This window comes from Hyaena hyaena, unplaced genomic scaffold (assembly GCF_003009895.1).
Source record: "Hyaena hyaena isolate Hyena2069 unplaced genomic scaffold, ASM300989v1 scaffold_414, whole genome shotgun sequence".
Classification (NCBI taxonomy): Eukaryota; Metazoa; Chordata; class Mammalia; order Carnivora; family Hyaenidae; genus Hyaena; species Hyaena hyaena.
In genome coordinates, this window is record NW_024081044.1 from 721,835 (window position 1) to 741,761 (window position 19,927).

Consider the following 19,927-nt stretch of genomic DNA (forward strand, 5'->3'; position numbering starts at 1 on the left):
CGTGAGTGGGTATGTGGGACGGTGCTGCCATCGCGCGTGCGCACGGCGGTGCCGTGGAATGCGCGGGAAAGCGGTGGAGCGCGCGCGCAGGTGTGAGCGGTGGTGGCGGCCGCCGGGCTCGCGGCGTCGCGCGGCCACCTGCGGGCTCTGGCCTCTCCTGGTGGCCCGGGTCTGGGCATTCCACACTTTTAGGTGGCCGGGGTAGGGTTAGTGTGCATCTGGCCACCGGAAGTCGGGTCCACAGCGCTCAGACTTCGGGCCTTCCCTGCCCTTCCCTCCCTTTCAGCTCCAGACCCCCGGCCTCCGCGCGGGCCCACTTTTGCCCTTCACTTCTCAGAAAATCCGAATGCAAGTCATTTAACCGAAGTGTTCCCCGGCAGGTCCAGGCAGACCTGCCCAGGTCCTGATAAGGACGGAGGGACCTTGACAGCTTCTGTGGCCCAGGTCGGTGTTGGCGTGTCGGAACGGCCCCAGGCACCCCCCAGACGGCCCCCTGACCTTTCGGAGGGCCCCAGGTGGCTCCTTCCCGAGTCCCCGGGTGTCGCTGGAAGGGCCTCAGACCGCAGCCGAGAGGGACGGGGCCTCACGTGTTCTGTCCTGATGTGGGGACTCGAGCGTGTCCCCAGGGCTCCCCGGGGCGGACGGGCGGCCTTGAGAAGGTGGTGTGACTCCCCTCACTGTGTCTGTCCCCTTGGGGCCCAGCTCGACCCCCTCCCGTACCACCCCCACCCCCTGCCCCCCACAGGCATCCTGGCAGCCAGAGGGTCGCGGGTCCGTGCCCAGGGACAAGCGCCACTTCTGATGATGGGATTTTGCTCGTTTTCAGATTTCTCGAGGGAGGAGTAAAATGACTAAGAGGAAAAAGCTGCGGACTTCAGGTATTTGGACAGTCGAGCTGACACGTCTTTTTATTGCTGCTTCTGGTTACAGGAAGAACATGGGCTTGTGTGACCACCCCAAGCTCCTGGGGGGGAGGTGACTTAACACAGGCTGGTGAGAAAAGAATAAATTGTGGGAAGTGCGTGTGGTAGGAAGTGAGAGCCTTCTGGAACTTCATCCGCCCTCTGGTGGGGTCCCACAGGCTTAGGGCAGGGATGTGCTCTGGGACACAGCCTTCGAATAGAGCTACAGGGTCCTTTTTTTTTTTTTTTAATGTTTATTTATTTTGAGAGAGACAGAGAGGGAGACACAGAATCTGAGAATTCAGAGCTGTCAGCACAGAGTGCAACGCAGGGCTCAAACCCACAAACCATGCGAAATCATGACCTGAGCCGAAGTCGGACGCTTAACCGACCAAGCCACCAGGCGCCCTGAGCTGCAAGGCCTTTGATGTACTACAAGGTCATCGGTTTGTGGCTTAGTGTCTCACTCTGGAGCCAAAACCCTGGGTTCAGGGCAGCCTGGGTGGCTCATTGCGTTGAGTGTCTGACTAGATTTTGGCCCTGTGCTGGCTGCTTGGGATTCTCTCTGCCCCTCTCCCTCTGCGCCTACCCTGATCACGTTCTCTCTCTCTAAGATAAACAAGTAAACTTAAAAAAAAAAGAACTGGGTTCATCCCAGCGCTCATGCTTACCCTGTGATGGCAGATGACTTACTTTGTGCCTCAGTTTCTCCCTTCTGTAAATAGAGGACAATAAAGGCACCTATCCTTTCCATTCAAACAATGATTCTCAACCTGGATGGAGGATTTTTGCCCCTCAGAAGATCCTGGAAATACCTAGAGACATTTTTGGTTTTCACAACTGACATACGTAGGGAAGGCAGGGGTGGGGGCATTTAGTGGGTTGAGGCCTGGGATGTCCTCAAAACCCTACAATGCGGAGGACAGAATGATGTGGCCTCAAATGTCAGCAGTACCGAGGTGGAGCACTCGGCCCTGGAGCTCACATGGGGATGAGTGGATGAGTATTTGCAAAGTATGGCGCATGGACCCTGGGTAGCACGCAAGTGTATGCTGCACTTACGATCCTCCTCTCAGACTTAAAAAAAAAAAAGGCAATTTAATTCTGAAATGATTTTGGTTTTACAGAAAACTAGCAGAAACAGTTCAGGGTCCTGTCTATCTACCCTACTTCCAGCTTCCTCTAATGTTAACGTCCAACACGACCACAGGACGATGAGCTGCCATACTATTTGTTTGAAAATTGTTTTAAGTTTTATTTATTTTTGAGAGACAGAGTATGAGCAGGGGAGGGGCAGAGAGAGAGGCAGACACAGAATCCGAAGCAGGCTCCAGGCTCTGAACTGTCAGCAGAGCCCGACGCAGGGCTCGAACCGATGGACCGTGAGATCATGACCTGAGCTGAAGTCGGACACTTAACTGACTGAGCCACCCAGGCGCCCATAAGCCATCATAGGATTGCATAAAAAGCCAAAAAATGAACCTCACTGCACTACTTTTTCCAAGCTTTTTCTACAGCTACATCAACATAGTATTTTTACTAGAAAATAAAACCATCATGCATGTCAATCTATAGTCTTTTTTTGTTTTATGGAATATCATGGTTGTCTTTGTCAACATCCATTTACGATTTCCTCATTCAAAAAGGAAAATACTGAGCGTTATATAGTATAGCACCACTTCCCTACTGTTGTCTAAGATAAGTTAGACTTCTTAAAAGTTTAGGAATGAGGGGCACCTGGGTGGCTCAGTCGGTTAGGCGTCCAACTTCAGCTCAGGTCATAAACTCGCAGTTCATGGGTTCGAGTCCTTCATCGGGCTCTGTGCTGACGGCTCAGAGCCTAGAGGCTGCTTCAGATTCTGTGTCTCCTCTCTCTGTTCCTCCCCCACATACACTCTCTCTTTTTCTCTCTCTCTCTCTCTCAAGTAAATAAAGATCTAAAAATGTTTTAAAGTTTAGAAATGATTACTTACTGATTAATGAACATAGGGAGTAGCACTCATTTGTTTTCCCCCACCATGTGGAACAAAAATTAGCAACGGATTGAAAATGTTTTGGGTAGAGATGAGAAACAGGCGGCTCGGAGAACACAGGAATTTCACTGACCTTGGAGGGGGAAGCTGGGGACAGCCAGGCCCACCCACAGCAGGTCATTTGGGGCCTCTCTTGGCAGTGGGCTCCCTAGCTCGGTGGACCCCAGGCTGGCCCAGGACAGCTGTTTCTGTGTGTCCTGGAAGGGGTGGGGACAGAGGAAGATGATTCTGGCAGGTGGTGAAAGACACCCTTCCCTCCCAACGTCTTTGGCCTGTGGTGTTGAACATAAGGTTCTGCCTTAGTTTTTCTTAAATGAGTCCTGTGGGGATAGATCACAGGAAGGAAATGGGAGGCTCTTCACTTCTGTTGATATTTTTGTTTTTTTATTTGGTACACATGTCCGTTGGATGAGTAAAGGGAGCTGGCGTTGGGGCATCTTAAGAAACCAAATAAACAAAGCTGCTCGATTTTGCCTTTTTTGGCAGACCACAGGGTGGGAATATGCTTGCGTAAGAAGCATTTGTTGGAGCCTTGCTCTGAGTCCAGCGCCCGCGTGGGCACCTAAGCAGAGTGGGCCGGCAGGCAGGGCAAGGATGAGGTCAAAGGGGCAGCCGACCCAGTTCCTGCCCTCATGAGCCTCAGGGTCTAGGCAGGGGAGACAGAAAAATGCTTCTTGCCGAGAGCACTAATGCAGACACACACAGTCAGGTGAAGTTCGAAGTGGGTACACGGGAACCATAACTAACAGAATCAAAAAAATCACAGAGAAGTCGCAGTGGTCTACTGGGGCACAAACCGCCAAGTGAACGTGGTACGTCTGTCCCCTTCTCTCTGCCCCTCCCCTGTTCCCAGTCTCTCTCTCTCTCAAAAACAAATAAACATTTTTAAAATTAAAAAAAAAAAAAAAAGCCTTTGAATCCCACAGCCACCTAAGCTCTTAGACGAGGCTCCATGCCGTCTCTCTCTCCAGGCTAGTGTCAGAGCAGGGGTCTCCTACCCTTGGAACAAGCTTGTCCGTGTGGCAGCAGTGGCCCTGCCATGTCTGCTTGTCGCCGTGGCGGCGCCTGCTCCCTGCACCTCCCGTCCCTTCATTTTCCTTTCTCTCTAAACCAGGCGGAGAAGGAATCCGTCCTCCAAAGAACCCAAGGCTCGGAGACTCTGGCGGGCCCTCCCAGACTTCTGAGTGGGGCTCTTTGTGTCTCCGCGAAGAGTCAGAAGGCAGATCAGGACCTGTTCCCTCTGCCGAACAGGGGACAGAGGAACCAGTACAGGCAGCCTCCAGGTAGGTGGCTCGGAACATTCCAGCAAGCCTCCCCACTAACAGTGGGCACAGCACGGCAGCCCAGTAGGCAGGGTGCAAAGGGGAAGGGACCACCATGACCCACCCGATGCCACGCCTCCCCCTGCGGGTTTGGGGCCCCTCGGGTTGCTTCTCAAAGCCATTCCCAGGACTCTCCTCTCCAGAGAGATAGGTTGATATGTTAGCCACGGGCAAGGAAAACCTTGACTTTTTCAAGGTCGCTTAGTGATAGAATGCATCTTGTCCTGTCTGCTGGTCAAATCCATGTTTATCCCACATTCCCAAGAAGGGACCGATGGAGCTGTGGGCCTGTGAAACAGTAAGCCGTGAAAGAGGATTGCAAATACTACGTGCCAGACAGGGTGCTACGACTAAACAGTTTACGTCTATGTGTTCGTCTAATCCTCATGACACGGTGAGATAGGCTTTTATCCCCGTGTCACAGGTGAGGACTCTGAAATTTCTAGAAACCAAATGACTTACTTGCCAAAGCCACCGAGCTGGTGCAGGGCAGGCTGGGGTTCTGACTGTGTCTGGCTCCTGTGCTCCTAACCACCATGGTTTCCCGGCTTCCTCATTTTTATTTTCAGGAATATGTAATTAAGCACAATGGGGGAAAAAGAAAGATCTGGAGAACAGTCTATTCATGGAGTGAAACCACACGTAACTACCACAAAATAGGGCTAGCAGGAGTTAGGAGGATTCCCGCTGCCGGAAGTCTTCAGAGGAAGCGTCATGGATTGGTGTGCTAGATTATCTGAGTGAAAGTTGTGGCACCTGGTCTGACCAACAGGCCGGTTTTTGGCGGTGGGGGTGGTGTGGTCTCAGGTCACCGCAACCTTAAGAGTGAAGGCAGCCCTGCTGTGTATGTGATACGGAGAGGGGCCGCATGTCACACCTACCCTGTTCTCCCAGACACACACCACGATGTCACTGGGCTGCTCGCTCCTGGAGAGGCCAGCAAGGTTCGTGGGGTCCCAGGCACTGCCCACCCTGCAGTCCCAGTGCATGAGAATAGTCATAACCTACAGAAGTGGGTTCCCACCCTCTTTTTTCTGTTTTTTGTTGTCAAAATGTTTAATTAAAAAACACCACAGGCATAGGAGTCTAACAGAAAAGAACAAAGCTAACAAGCTTCACACGTTTATGTTGAGAAATGAAATCTCTACCAGCACCCTAGCGGCCACCCAGATAACCCACTCCAGTGAAAAATGTTCAGACGCTTGCTATCAGTACTGAGATTTACTCCGTCTCCATGACCTCCTGGCACAGTGTAAACCTGTTACTGTATCTTCATGCTTTTTCCTGCTCCACTTGCAAAGTTGAAATCATGCAGTTTTCCTGATTTTGATTTTTTTCAATTTTTTAAAATTTATTTCTGAGAGAGAGAGAGAAAGTGTGAGCAGGGGAGGGTCAGAGAGAGAGGGAGACACAGAATCTGAAGCAGGCTCCAGCCTCTGAGCTGTCAGCACAGAGCCCAACGCGGGGCTCGAACCCACAAACCACGAGATCATGGCCTGAGCTGAAGTCAGATGCTTAACCAACTGCACCACCCAGGCGCCCCTGATTTAGATATAACCATAAGTCTCACAAGCTTTCTAAAAAGACCTAATTTTTTAAAGGTCTTTGGGTTTGCGATAACATTGGAAAGAAGGTGAGGAGAGTTTCCATGTAGCCTCCTGCCCCCACACGTGCAGAGCCTCATCCATCACCACCATCTCTCACCAGAGCGGTGCACTTGTTACCCAGGATGGACCACCAACACGTGATCTACACCGCAATCCACAGTGTACGTTAGAAAGGCCACTCTGTGTTGTACATTCCGTGGGTTGGGGCAAATGTAGAATGACATGTGTCCACCATTATAATCTCATGCAGCGTAGTTTTCCTGCCTAAAAACCCTCCGTGCTCCACCTGCTCATCTCTCCCCTCTCCAACCCTGGCACCATGGATCTTTTTATTGTCTTCATAGTTTCACCTTTTCCCAAATGTCCTAGCATTTCTGTCATACGGTATGTAGTCTTTTCAGAATGCTTCTTTCACTTAGTAATACGCACTTAAGCCTCCTCCCTATGTTGTCACGGCTCGGTAGCTCATTTCTTTTAGTGCCAAATAACATTGCGTTGTCTGGCTGTACCACAGTTTATTTATCCATTCACCCACAAAATGCAGTCTCAGTTGCTTCTGCGTCTTGGCAATTAATGAATACACCTGTTTTTCCCCCACCCTGTGTTTTTTGTATCTACAACTTCCTTTCTCTGGAATTCGCAGAGTTGGGGGCTGGAGAGTCATTCCAAATGAGAAATCCTGTTCTTATCTCAGGAGCCAACTCCTGGAATTCTAAGGGTAAAGTGCTGCCAGAGCAGACAGCTTGGATTCTAGATGTGAGACTCTGCACCTCCTTGGCAGTCAAGTGTCACCCTGGGCGCTGCTCCCCTTCTCTGTCCCACCCCCTCCAAGCAGGTGCTCCAGGGCCTCCCTTACAGGAGACTGAGTACTGCTTTGCCTTTGGATTCATTCTCTGTTTGTCTTACCACGTGCACAGACAGCTCCCCAGAACTTCAAAACCTCCTCAGTTATGCCTTTCTCCACCCAGCCCCCCTGCTGAGGAAGCAGGAGCTCCCTCCAGTCTCCTCGGGCAACCAGAAAAGGAGCCAGCGCCCCTTCCTCTTTCCCAGGTGAGCCTGGTTCATGGCCTCATATATGTACTAAAGACACTGCCTCCCTTAAGCTGGAGTTCTTGTCTCCACTCATCATCAACAGGCTGACAGACTGGTGAGACCGCGCTGGGGAGGGGGTGGAGGGCAAGGACTGCATCTGAAGCTGCAAGAAAGAAGCTGGTTTGGTGTTTGTTTTCTGACACCTCGTTTGCCCTTACCTTTACTGCTGCTCTGTTCTTGTATCTGGTTCACAGAACTCAGCCAGGAGGTTTGTTCCCCAGTTTGCAAAATCCAGGAAGATAGTGACAAGGTCAGCAGAGATGAGGGAAGAGGACCTTGGGAGTGGAACCTCCCCAATCAGCCAGGTGAGCCCTGGACACACCCAGAAGTTGCTTGGCCCGGCCTTGGCTACCGAGTTCAGCCTTGGTTTTCTTTGGAACTGGCTAGACCTGCACCTGTCTGCATGCCCCTTTTCAGTGTGTGACGCTACACATGTCTGGAGCACGTGCCAGGCCTGTGAGAGGCTCTCAGGACAGTTGTGCCTGCACCCAAGCGGTCAAGGCCACGGCCTTCTTCCCCAGGTTGCAGGATAGTAGTAAAAATGCAGAAAGACAACCCACCTTCTATCCCTGAACCCATTTACTTCTTGGAAGCTTTTGTGTGGTTGGGGATGGGGGTGGTCTTACAATGCACTTTCTTGTCCTTTCTACCATGAGCTCCCGGGGTGATGAGGTCTCTGGCAACAGGGGCCCCCACAGAAGTGAGCAGTGGGCATTCCCAGCAGCTGCGTTTGTGAGCATCCCCGACTGGGAACCCCCGGTATCCCTCAGTGGGTGAATGGCTGAATGCAGCATGGAGCACAAGCCAGCAGTAAAAGAGGAGCAAACCGGTGATGCACACCAACAGTCTAGATGGATTTCTAGGGCATTCATAGAGTGAGAAAAGCCAGTCTCCAAAGGTTATACTCTGTAGGCTTCCATTTGCATAACACTATTGAAATGAGAAAGTTATGGTGGGTAGATTAGTGGCTGCGAGGGGGTTTAGAGCAGGTGGGGGGAGGTGAGTGTGGCCCCATGTGACAGCATCAGGGACCCTGTGTTGGAGATTTCCCGTATCTTACCTGTGTGGTGGACGCACAGCCTCAGCCTCTCTCTCTCTCTCTCTCACACACACACACACACACACACACACACAGGCATAAGTCAAGCTGAAAAGCCAAATAAGGTTGGTGGACGTTATTAGTGTCAGTATCTGGGTTGTGATCTTGTACTCAGGTCATGTAAGATGTTAACCAACGGGGGAACCTGGGTAAAGGGCATGACAGACCTTTCCCTGCCATTTCTTTATAACTACATATAAATCTACAACGATCTCACAGAACGTGTAATTTAAAAACAAGAAGGAGGGGGCGCCCGGGTGGCTCAGTCAGTTGAGCATCTGACTTCGGCTCAGGTCATAATCTCACGGTTCATGAGTTCGAGCGCCACGTCGGGCTTTGTGCTGACAACTCAGATAAATAAAATAAAAATAAATTAAAAAATTAAAAAAATTTCAATGAGGGTTCGGAGGGGTGCCTGTTAAATAAGGGTAGCTCAGTTAAGCGTCTGACTCAGGTCATGATCTTGTGGCTTTGTGAGTTTGAGCCCCACATTGGGCTCTGCACCCGCAGCGTGGAGTCTACTTGTGATTCTCCCTTTCTCCCTCTGTCTCTGCCCCTCCCCACTTGTGCTGTTTCTGTCTCTCTCAAGATAAATAAACTACATACATACATACATACATACATACAAACAAAAGAGGGATCGGGCGCCTGAGTAGCTCAGTTGGTAGAGCATGCGACTCTAGATCTCAGGATTGTGAGTTCAAGCTCCATGTTGGGCATAGAACTCACTTAAAAAAATAAAATTAACTAACTAATAAGATGGGTCTTAGCTTCACTGTTGATGAAACTGTGCAGGAAATGCTGTGTGTAACTCAGCAACTGGTTGCCAGTGGCTTCACTGAAGCCAGACTGGCAGGCCGTGACCTTCAGTGCTCTGATATGTGCAGCACACATCCTCCTAGAAAGGTTGGACCTGGCTGACGTAGGGAGGTAACTGTGGAGGAGGCGTGTCCCTCAGTGCTGATAACTGTACGAGAGAAGCATGGGGGGATGGCGGGACAGCTGCTGGGGTGCAGACCTCAGTCCCTGCCTATCACATGTAATTACTTGCAGTCCAGTTTGAAAGGAGAGTCAATGGCATGGTTGTGAGATGAAGGGAGGTGATGGGTTGACTCCAGAGTTAGGGGCCCGAATAGCTTGAAGGGTGGAGCTATTGTAGCCGAGACAGGGCGCCTCTGAGGGCACACTCAGGGGCTGGTGTCGGTCACGTGATGTTGGATGTGACCAGGAGATACCAGTGTCTAGAGTTGGGGGAGATCTGGGGGCTGCAGTGTTCTGCAGGGTTGGGTCTGAGTGCCTGCACTCAGTTGCCATCACCAAGGGGACAATATCTATCTACATCCTGGTCAGAACCCTCTTCTTTGCCCTGTTCTGATCATTAGAGATGTTTCACTTCTCCCTCTCTCATAAGCTTTGTGTGTGTGTGTTTATTTATTTATTGTGAGCGAGAGAGAGAGAACAGGGGAGGGGCAGAGAGAGAATCCCAGGCAGGCTCCATGCTGTCAGCACAGAGCCTGATGCAGGGCTTGAACCCACAGACCATGAGATCATGATCTGAGCCGAAACCAACAGTTGGATGCTTACCCTACTGAGCCACCCAGCACCCCATCTCTCTTTTAAATTTTTTTTTAATGTTTATTTATTAGAGAGAGCGCTCGTGCATGTGTGAGTGCACAGGGGAGGGGCACAGAGAGGAGACACAGAATCTAAGCAGGCTCTAGGCTCTGAGCTGCCAGCACAGAGCCTAACGTGGGACTTGAACTCACAACCCCATGAAATCATGACCTGAGCCAAAGTCGGACACCTAACCGACTGAGCCACGCAGGTGCCTCTTAAGTTTTTATGTTGAAATAATTATAGGCTCATAGAAAATTGCAGAATTAGTACGGATGTAAGTGTCCATTGATAGATGAATAAACAAACTATGGCATATCCGTACGATGGGATGTTATTTAGCCTTAAAAAGCAAAGACATTGTGACACACCATAAATGAACCTGGATGACATTCTGCTGAGTGAAATAAGCCAGCCACACAGATACTGTAGGATTCCGTTTATAGGAGCTCCCTAGAGGAGTCAATCCATAGAAAGTATCCAAAGTAGGTGGTGGATGCCTGAATGCCCAGGACTGAGAGAGAGAGATTCATGCACAATAGCATAAATGTATTTTATGCCGCCGAACTGTACGCTTTAAACTGATGAAGACGGTGAATTTTCTGCAATGTGTATTTGACCACAGTTGAAAACAACGGTACAGAGAAGTCCCTGTGTGCTGTCCTCCGGCTTCCCCTGGTGGTAACATCTTCTAACTAGCATCTGTTGCCAACCCCAGTCAGTTGACGTTGGCACAATCCAGGGGCCGTCTTGATTTTTATATCCTTGATCTGCCTCCCTGTGCCCAGTACTGGTGGGAAGCAGGAGCTGATGGAAAGAGGGATTCCTGTGCTTCTGGTCCCCCCTCCAGCCCCTGGCTCTCACTACGCCCAGCACTGGTACTGAACGGTACTGGGTGCACCGTGTGCAACATCTGGGGCTTTGTGCAGGGGCAGTTACAACTAGAAAAGTGTTTAGGATGGTTGATTATTGGAGGCTCAAGGCTTAGTCTTTTTCTCTCCACAGGAAACACTGCCAGGGCCCAGGGCCCAGCAGGCCAGAGGCCGACTGCGGGAGGAGCCCCTAGGGCTTGTTTCCTGGGAGGCCAGGGAGCTGGGAGCCCAGACCCAGGGAGACAGCACTAACCCTGAACACAGAGACCAAAACCCCATGACACCTGTGCCTGGAAATGGGGATTCCCAGCCCTCGGCTTCCACCAGTGCCTCTCCAGAAAGGGGGACGGTCCCCTTGGCCTCAGAGAGGGCCAGCCAGAACCACCTGTCGGAGCAAGGAATGAACACAGCAGATGGTGAAAGCAGGGAGGGGTGTTGGGGTCTAGGCCACCATGGCCAGAAAGGGCCCCTGCTGAGCAGTGATGCTGAAGAGACGGAGCGAGACCAAGCAAGCCTCCAGGAAGTAGGCGCCCAAGGGGGAGCAGAGGCTGGCCTGCCCGAGGGCCACAAGGAGGGAGACAGTGTCCTACATCCCGCCACTCAGGGTCCAGAGCCCGGATCCGCAGACCAGGCCCTCTCTGACTCCTTGCAGACGCCCAGCAAGACCGGCAGTGAAGCAGAGCAGAGCTGTGGCAGCCCAGGTCACTCCTCCCTTGGGACCGCTGTCATCGCAGCCAGGAGCACAGACCCCACCGGGCCAGAACAGAGGGCTCCAGAGGTGGCCAAGCCGGATGAACAGGCCGACACCAGGGCACCTTCCTCTCGCAGTGGGAAGGCCTCTGCTGGAGGCCACAGTGGGGCCCTGCTCAGCTGCACACTTGTCACTGGGGAAACAGGAGGCAGAAGGGAGGCAGGGTGGGAAGACAAGCCCCCTGGCAACATCCTGGGGGGCCCTGCAGGCTCCCTGGCTCTGGATCACAGGATAAAAGAACCCGCAGCAGGTTCCGAAGATTCCAGTCTTCTAGCCTCAGAAATGGGCCCACATGTTTGTCAGACAAGCGTGCCTGGCCAAGGTGAAGAGGGACTGAGGGCGATGTGTGCGCTGCCCCTGCTGTGTCCACCTGCAGATGAAGAAGCAGCGCAGTTAGGGAGCCAGAGCCCTGAACAAGACCTTGAGTGGTTCAATCTGTCTCTTGGAGCCTTTGCTCCACCAGTGCACAGAGAAGCAGTGGGTGGTCCTTCCCGGGAGACCAGGGCCTGCCACGACCACCCAGATGCCCCTGAAGACCCCACAGGCTGGCCTGATCCCCTTCCTGGCCGTGCAGACCAGGCTGCATTGGGGGAGTCTCCAGCCAGGGAACCTGACTTCCTGCCAGACAGCCAGATACGGGACGCCCTGGAAGCCCCTGACTTCGCAGCCTCACCTGAGCAGGTAAGGGCTTCCCCACGTGACAACTGCACCATCCCAGGCTAGGGGCTGAGTGGCTGTGAGCCCTCTCCCAAACCACCCCGGGGGGGTGGGGGGGCGGTGCGTGGCCATCTGTTTATATGGCACACGGGTCTAGGGGAACGACTTGGAGCTTCGGTGCATGTGGAATCAGTGATCTTCCAGGTTGGCCAGGCCTGCCTCTCTGCAGGGGGCTTGTGGGAACTGAAGAGCCCCAGGCAGTGACCCACAGGTATTCTGTCAGCCCAGGCAGAGCTGACGGAGGTCCCCCATTCCTCATTCCTCAACTGGGGCCCCCAGGTGTACCCACCTTCTCCAGGCCGCAGGGCCAGGCCAGACTGCAGGGTTCTGAAGGGTATAAAGAGGATGCCTGAGACCTTGAAGGGTAACTTTGAAACGGCCAGTCATGCCAAAGCTGGTCATGGAGCAGACTTCAGTCTCCAACTGAAAAGTGCCTTTGCCCATCTTAAGAGTCGTTTCAGGGTCCTGATACAAATTTTTTTCAAATATAGACAAGAATTTTGCTTTCCTGCTGGAATTTGTAAGGACTTTCCTTCCTTCAGGGATCTGCCTGCCCAACAGGCAGTGGGAGAGCTGCCCAGCATCACCTTCCCCCCCCCCGCCCCCCCGCTACCTATGCTGGTCATCCCATCGGCATTCGCCAGTCTGGGGCAGGCGGCACCCTTGCTTTGGCCTCACCCTCAGGGAGGCACCACACCCCTGACCTCGGGCACACCTGGGTCTGGGCTGAGTGCTTTGCAGTCACACCCTGGAAGGTAGGTGGCTCTCTTTCCACACACTGGGCGTGGATAAGAGGCCGGAGGAGGTGGGGCACCTGCCAAGGTGAGGCAGCTGGGAGTGCAGCCGGCTGGGTCTGCTCCCGGGTCGGCCTCATTCTGCAGCTGCGCCTGCCCTGGAACACAGAGCCCCTTGCTTCACAAACAGCGGCCTCCGTTTCTTCGGCTGTCCTGTTGAAATTTTTTTTAATGTTTTTTATTTATTTTTGAGAGAGAGATAGAGACAGCATGAGCAGGAGAGGGTCAGAGAGAGAGAGACACACACACAGAATCCGAAGCAGGCCCCAGGCTCTGAGCTGTCAGCACAGAGCCTGACGCAGGGCTCGAACCCACGAACTGTGAGATGGTGACCTGAGCTGAAGTCGGACGCTTAACCGACTGAGCCACCCAACTGCCCCTGGAATGTTTAAAAACTTAATTCAGTTACAGGCTTATCAAGAGCCTGCTCTGCCAGGAGCCAGCAGATCAGGCGTGGTCCCTGCCTGTGAGGTTTGTGGTTGTGCCGTTCCCACCTGCCTCTCCCATAGTAAACATTGTATGCCCTGTCACGGTGTGGTCCTCTCTTAGCGTTTGAACACAAACACCTGGGACAGATGGGCGCTCAGCTGCTGGCACAGCCTCATCCCCTTGGAAAGAAGAGCAGTCTAAGTTACCCCAGGTCTGGCTGTTGGGCTGTGGCTAAAGGAGCAGGTGGGCTCTCGAGTGGCATCCAGCAGGCAAAGGAGCAAGCCCTTCCTGATCAGCCACCAGTGACTCTGGGCTTTGAAGCAAGGAATCCGCAGCGGCGGGACCGGCACACAGCCTGGGTGGTCAGACCTGACAGCCCTCCGGGGGCGGAGGCGCTGCCCTGACAAGGCTGCCTGGGCACATTCTGTTTGGATACTGGGCGTTCCTGAATAAGTTGGGGTGACCCCGGCATGGGCAGGTTCCCACGGAAAGGTTCTGGATGGGGCCCGGCGGGAAGGCCGTGTGGACAGAGACCCTTGGGGACAGAGTGCAGGTGGATGGAGAGAGTAGCAGCAGCGGCCGCCCACTGGCCGTCCCTCCCTCTCACGGTGGCACAGCCATGAGCACTGCTTCATAGGAGGCAACTCGGAGTGTCCCAGACGTGACACAGCAATGATAGACCAGTTTCAAACCCAGGTCCCCTCCCGGGAAACTGTGGTGCTTTCTTCCTGTGACAGCTCCCTTAGGATGTGACGCTCCCCACAGGGCCACTGGAGCCTCCGTATGCCACTGCCACACAAGGGCCATCACTTAAAAAAGCAGATTCGGAGTCCCTTTTGGGTCCTAGAGTGGTGGCCTCCGGCACGTTCTGGAGGAGGGCCGCCCTTACTGTGTCACACATTCACAGACCCTGGTGGCAGCAGCAGTCCCTGTTGGGAGGGAGACTATTCCTCACGGCCTAGAACGGTTCAGTGAGTTGAGTGAATGCGTGATGCCAAGTTGTATTTTAAGCCACAGAGTCGCTTACGTGAAACAGTCGGTCGGTCAGACACCTGCGAGATAACTACAGGCTTCCTGCCTCGGCACTGCTGGCACTGGGGCCAGATGGTTCTGTGTGGTGGGGCCGCCCTGTGCACTGTAGGGTGCTGGGTAGCACTCTGGCCCCTTCCCACAGGATGCCAGTAGCACGTCCCCGCTACCGGAGTGTGCTGACCCGCGTGAAGTGCCTAGGGGCGACCACTGGACTACAGGAGGTCTTCATGTCTGTCCCTTGGGATTGAGGGATGGTTTGCAGCTGTAAGCTGTAGCTCAAGCCTTTCATCCCATTCCCCACCCCTGTCGGGGGAGAGGGGCTCGGTTCTAAAAGGAGGTGGTTTGGAACGGGTCTCTTACTCTAGGACTTTGGTCGTCCCAGAAGAGGCCGTGGACTGGCCATTCTACCCCAGCCTCTTTTCCTCTTTTCAGAGGGACGTATGTCACCTCCATGATTGAGCCTGACATTTTCCATGAAAATTAAACCACTGTTGACATTTAGAAACTTAAACTTCTCAGGGTTATCTGGCTTTCTCTCCTATTAATTATAAGTTTTTCCCTTACATTGCATTTGCAAAATCTCTCCCTGACACGAAACCTGGCTGACCTTTCCCCCTCAACACCAGATGCCCACCTCGCCCCAGTCGCCACTACTGGGCGTCTTCTCTGTACCTTTCCAGATACGGCAGGATGAGCAGGAGACAGCGCTACGCCTCAGCAGCCGTCAGAGACAGAGCCACATGCCAGTGCAGATCAGCCCTTCAGGAAGCACAGGCCCGGCAGGGGACGCCAGGGTCAGTCCCCACATCACCCTGTCCGCTCTTGTGGGATGGGGAGGTGGGGACAGCAGTCAGGGCTGGCAGCCCCCAGGTCTGGCTGTCGCAGCATCCTGTCCCTTCTCTGCACCACTGTTCTGCAGGAGTCTCTGTCTCCGTGTCCATGAAGTGGCCCAGAGGAACCGAGAGGTCCCCTGCATGACCCTTCCCTGTGTAGGGCTCACAGCTAGGTCATTCACAGGTGTGCTCTCTCTTTCCAGCTGTTTCCTCCGAGGAGCAGGCTGGGCTCTGGCTGGCCTGGCACAAGCCCACAGGCTGTTAGAGGCCCCCTCACTGACTTCCGGCTGAGGTAGGCCTGGTGGGGGGAGGCTGACCCGGACCCTTGCCCCGGTACCTGACGTCCCTCAGTCCCTGGAAGGGAACATATCGCTACTTTCTGTCACCCTAGGCCTGCCACGCCCTGGATGGGCCTCAGTAAGGGAGCCACGCCCCACCTTCCAAACTGTGCCTGTCCCCTGATCCCCATGAGTGGAGAACTGGTGATCATCTATAGCTAAGCCAGTGTCTCCCCAGGACCCCTGGGAAGGTGCCCCCAGGTCCATGGGCTGTTTCAACGTGCCATGTACTGTTTTGTGGAGAGAGGTTCTAGAGCTTTCCCTGAATCTCTGGAGGGGAAGAGGACCCTGACAGGGCTAAGAACCATTGGCCCATGTGACTTTGGCACCCTCTGGCCCTCCAGGGTCCCTGTCTGGTCCCATCTCCTCACTTGGCTCTGTGCCCTGAGGCAGGCCACTTCCTCTCCCTCCTGCAGGCCGTGGAAAGTGTGTGTGTGTTGGGGGGTCCTGTCTCCACCCCAGAGCCTTTCACAAGCCCATCACCTCCCTTTGTGCCCTTTCTCCCCGCCCTGCCAGCCGCTAGCACCAGCCACGCCTCTCTTGTTACCTTGTACTTGAACTGGCCTCTCTGCCGAGGCTGCTGCGGCTTATCGATTATTCATGGTCAAGTTTCTGTTTCTGTCTGGCAAGTGTGGAGGAGGGGTGAGAGACACAGCCCTTGGCAGAGTTTGTCTCCTTCCTTCTCTCCTCCTCTCCTCCTCCTCGGGACAGAGGTGGCCATGTTCCCACCTCTTGCCCATGCGCATATCTGTAAATAGTACCTGTTGTACCACTTGTTGCCACACACAGACACACCCTGCTGCCAGGGGATCAGCGGCAGTTTAGTCAAAGTGGCCCTACTATTGCTTGAGCAAAGAGGAGTGAGATCCATGTGTGAATGTGCGGTGGCCTCTGACATGACCCACACGGATGTCTGGAAGCCCTCAGGCAGGTCGTGGGTCTGGTTCAGTGGCCTGTGGCTGAGGGGGACGCACAGAGGCTAAGGCAGGCCAGCTCAGGGTGACCGCAGTGGGTGGGGCAGAACCAGAGCGCCCGTGGTGGCAGCCCAGGAGACCCTGCCCAGCTGGGGTGTGGGAGGGTCAGGAACAGCTGCTGGCCAGGGTCCAGGAGGGCAGCCCGCTGCCCACACCCACAGGCCGCGTGCGTTAGATGCAGTGGGTGCTGTGGCACATCTGCCCCTTCCACAGACGCTAACGCCATCCAGGACCAGCTCTTTCCAGGAACCGCTCTGGGCGTGGGGGACACGGTGGGGGACACAACGAAGGGGTAGGTGCAGGAGAGACCAGCAACTTAGTCAGAAAGTGGAGGGTTGAGAAAAAGTCTGTGAGGAAGGGGTTAAAAACTTAGGGTGGTGATCAGGGAAGGCCCCCTCCCCCCACCAAGAGGAGACATTTGGGAAAGAACATTCCAGGGCCCTAAGAAGTGCTCAGGGAACAGCCAGGAATTCAGCGTGGCTGGAGCAGGGGGGAAGGGAATGAGAGGGAGGAGATGGGGTCTAGAGGTGCTGACAGCTGGTGCAGGGCTGCAGGGAGGGGTGCTGGGTCCGGTTTCCATGTTCACAGCCCACCCCCCCAGCACTGCATGGGGGACAGGCTGTAGGGGCAGGAAGTGGGGGGTAGGGAGGCTGCGGCGGCTGTCCGGACGAGGACCGAGGTGGCAGGGAGGGGGCTGGGCTCTGGATGTGCTTTTCGTGGCACGGCCAGCCGGGCTGGTCCTCAGGGATCTGCCTGTGCGGGCTTCAGGGTTGCAAAAGGTACTAACCTCTGAGAAGACGGCTCCAGGCCCGCGAAAAAGCCCCCAGAACAGACTTTGGCAGAGCTGTCCGGGCCGTCAGGCCTCAGGTCATCCCTGCCTTCCCACCAGGACCTGCGCAGGGATCAGGCCCTGCGAAGCTGCCCAGATGGAGGACGCAACAGACACCGTGCATGGCCTTGTCGTTGAGCTCTCCAACCTGAAGTAAGCGCTGGGCAGGCTCCGTGGACAAGGGGGGCGGGTGGCAGAGGGGCCGGGGCCTCAGAGGATGCTGGGGAGGGCCCAGTGCCAGCATCCGCCTGTGTGTGTGTCCGTGACCTGTGCGTGTAGGTGTGTGAGCTTGTGTGGGAGAGTGAGCAGGCACTTGTGCCCGAGTGTGAGGTGTGGTCCCCGCACGGACATCTGGCGGAGCGTGACTCCTGCTGGCTCTCCCACGCAGCCGGCTGATCATGAGCGCCCACCGCGACCTGGGGGCCTTCAGGCGCCTCAGCTACAGGACCGCAAGGCCAGCAGGGAAAGCCCAGGCACCCTTCGCATCAAAGGGAGCTGGGAACCCCCCGCCGGGGGAGCGATCATGGAGGGATTTGTAGATTACTTCCAGACCACCTCAGGAACGCCCTGTGTGCACGCTCGTGTGCACTCACAGTGCCTGTGCGCTGGCCCACACAACTGCCTGGCACTCCTGCCAGACAGCTGGAAACAACCCATCAGCAGACCCCCGGAAGCCTGCAGGGCCCTTTGTGCCCCCTGGTTTACCCTAGAAGATGCTCCAGTGCGTCCTAGAGGGCCCCAGAAACCTCCCCTCAGCCTACCCAGAAGTCAGCTTTCCGTGGGAAACCCGGGGGCCAGGCCTGGGTCAGCAGCCTGCTTTGGGAGTTGGCAGGGGAGGGGGCCTGCAGCAGAGGCCCGAGGCTGGAGGCTGCCTGTGTCCCCCACTCCAGAAGCCAGTTGCTTCTGAGCAGGGCCCAGAGCTGCCCAGATGTTTATCTGGATTTGCAAATTTCAGTTCTTTAGCTCAGGTTAGGGAAGGTTCAGAATTCGTTTCTTTCCTGGAGGAGAAAAGGGCTCCCTTTGTTGGCGGTACCTTTGTTTTTCTCCAGATTTCCATTTTATTTGTTCTGGTTAGACCATTAATAAAGGCTTCCTTAGTGTGGATCTGTGACCTGCTGTTTGGGGTTTGAGGCATTTCCAGTTCCTTACCCTTCCGCCCACAAACCTCCCTGACCACTCTCTCCCCTTTGACGTCTCATCCTCCCCAGGAAGGCAGGTTGGGCCACGGCCGGGCCTAGTCAACCACGGGCCCCTCACCAGTTACTAAGTGTGTCAGCCTCCAGACGTGGGTGGCTGTGTGTGTCCCATGTGTGGACATTCAGGCACACCCCCCCGTATCTGTGGGGCCACAAGCCCACCGAGACATCGTAGTTGATCACCCAGCTGGAGAGTTGGCAGATTTGCTCTGGGCGCTTAAATGGCCTCACCATCCTCCACGGGACAAGCTGCTTCTAGGCCCCAGACTGGAAGGGGGCGGTCCTGGGGGTTGTCATAGATGCAGACACAGCTAGTCTGCAGGTGCCGCTGTCAAACCCACATTACAGAGCACGATGCTCCAATTAAAACGGTCACTGCAAGGTTGACCAGACCAGAGACTTTATCGGTCCTTTGACCAGTGACTCCCATACCCCAGTTCCTAGAGTCAAGGCAGAGATCCCCTCCCACTGCCCTCTTACTCCAGGAAACCCCATGCTGGGAGCAAGGCGGGTCAAGGCCCCCCCACCACTTCTGGCTGGATGTGCAGCCCTGTCCTTGAACCTGCCTGGACATGCCCGTTCTCCTGGCACCCGGTCTCTAACCCTGGCCGCTCCGGCTACACAGCCAGCACTTACAAGCAGCGGGGGGTGGCTGCAATGTTGTGTCCCCATGACTCAGTCTGAAACTCTGGGGGCTGCTAAGGAGCCTTCCTCTGTCTTCTTTCTCCTCCGTCCCTCCCCTCTCCAAGCCGAGGCACCAGGCTGTCCTCAAGGATTGTCTCCCATCCCCAGCTCACCCCAGCCCTCCTCCTGGGTGGCCCTGGGTTCTGGCTCAAGTCCACAAGCAAAGGCCAGAGGGGACCTGAAAAGTCCAAATCCTGCTTCCACCCAACTCTGCGAGATAGTGTGAGCTGGGGATGGAACCCGGGCCCCAGGCCAGCCCGGGGCTGACAGACGCTTGCCACCTGCTGCCCTCTGGAGGCCAGTAGAGCAGGCAGAGAGTGGGGGTTCCCACAAGCTCAGCCCTGCCCCAGGAGAACTGGGTCACACTACCTGGTAGGGACGGCTCTCCATCCCCCTCCCCTGCCCAGGCAGAGCCAAACCCACTGATGCCTTCTGCCCAAGGCCTTGGCTGGCCCAGCCCCCCCGGGACATATTCCCATTCTTTGCCAACCCCCCTCAGGAAGTCCTTCCCTCATTCTGAAGGGTCAGGCCTGTGACTCCATGGCCTTGGTTGCTGGGACATCTGTGATCACCTAAACATTCACTGAGGGCCTCCTTGGTCAGGATGATCTGGGGGAGGAGGAGAGACGGTCTCCTGTCAAGCCCTCACCCGGGTGGAAGATTCTGCCCATCTGGCCATCAGGGTGAGAGGTGGCTGGGCGGGGGTCTGAACATGCCAGACACCACAGAAGTGGCCTCATGGTGCTAACCTGGCAGCAAGTGCCGTGCTCGGGTGCTGGGCTGCGGTGGCCCCTCGAGACCCCACAGTG

General features: G+C 55.0%; 1 protein-coding gene across 1 annotated transcript; it reads left to right on the top strand.

Annotated features, from left to right (window-relative positions):
• Positions 1-204: 204 nt before the first annotated feature.
• Positions 205-18,322, top strand: BRME1 (break repair meiotic recombinase recruitment factor 1). The gene is made up of 10 exons (XM_039252238.1): positions 205-444; positions 827-878; positions 4,050-4,218; positions 6,833-6,914; positions 7,151-7,261; positions 10,675-11,973; positions 14,945-15,058; positions 15,301-15,389; positions 17,299-17,391; positions 17,627-18,322. Exons 2-10 carry the CDS (start codon positions 848-850, stop codon positions 17,775-17,777), a joined length of 2,139 nt encoding a protein of 712 aa, XP_039108169.1. The 5' UTR covers positions 205-444; positions 827-847; the 3' UTR covers positions 17,778-18,322.
• Positions 18,323-19,927: the final 1,605 nt, after the last annotated feature.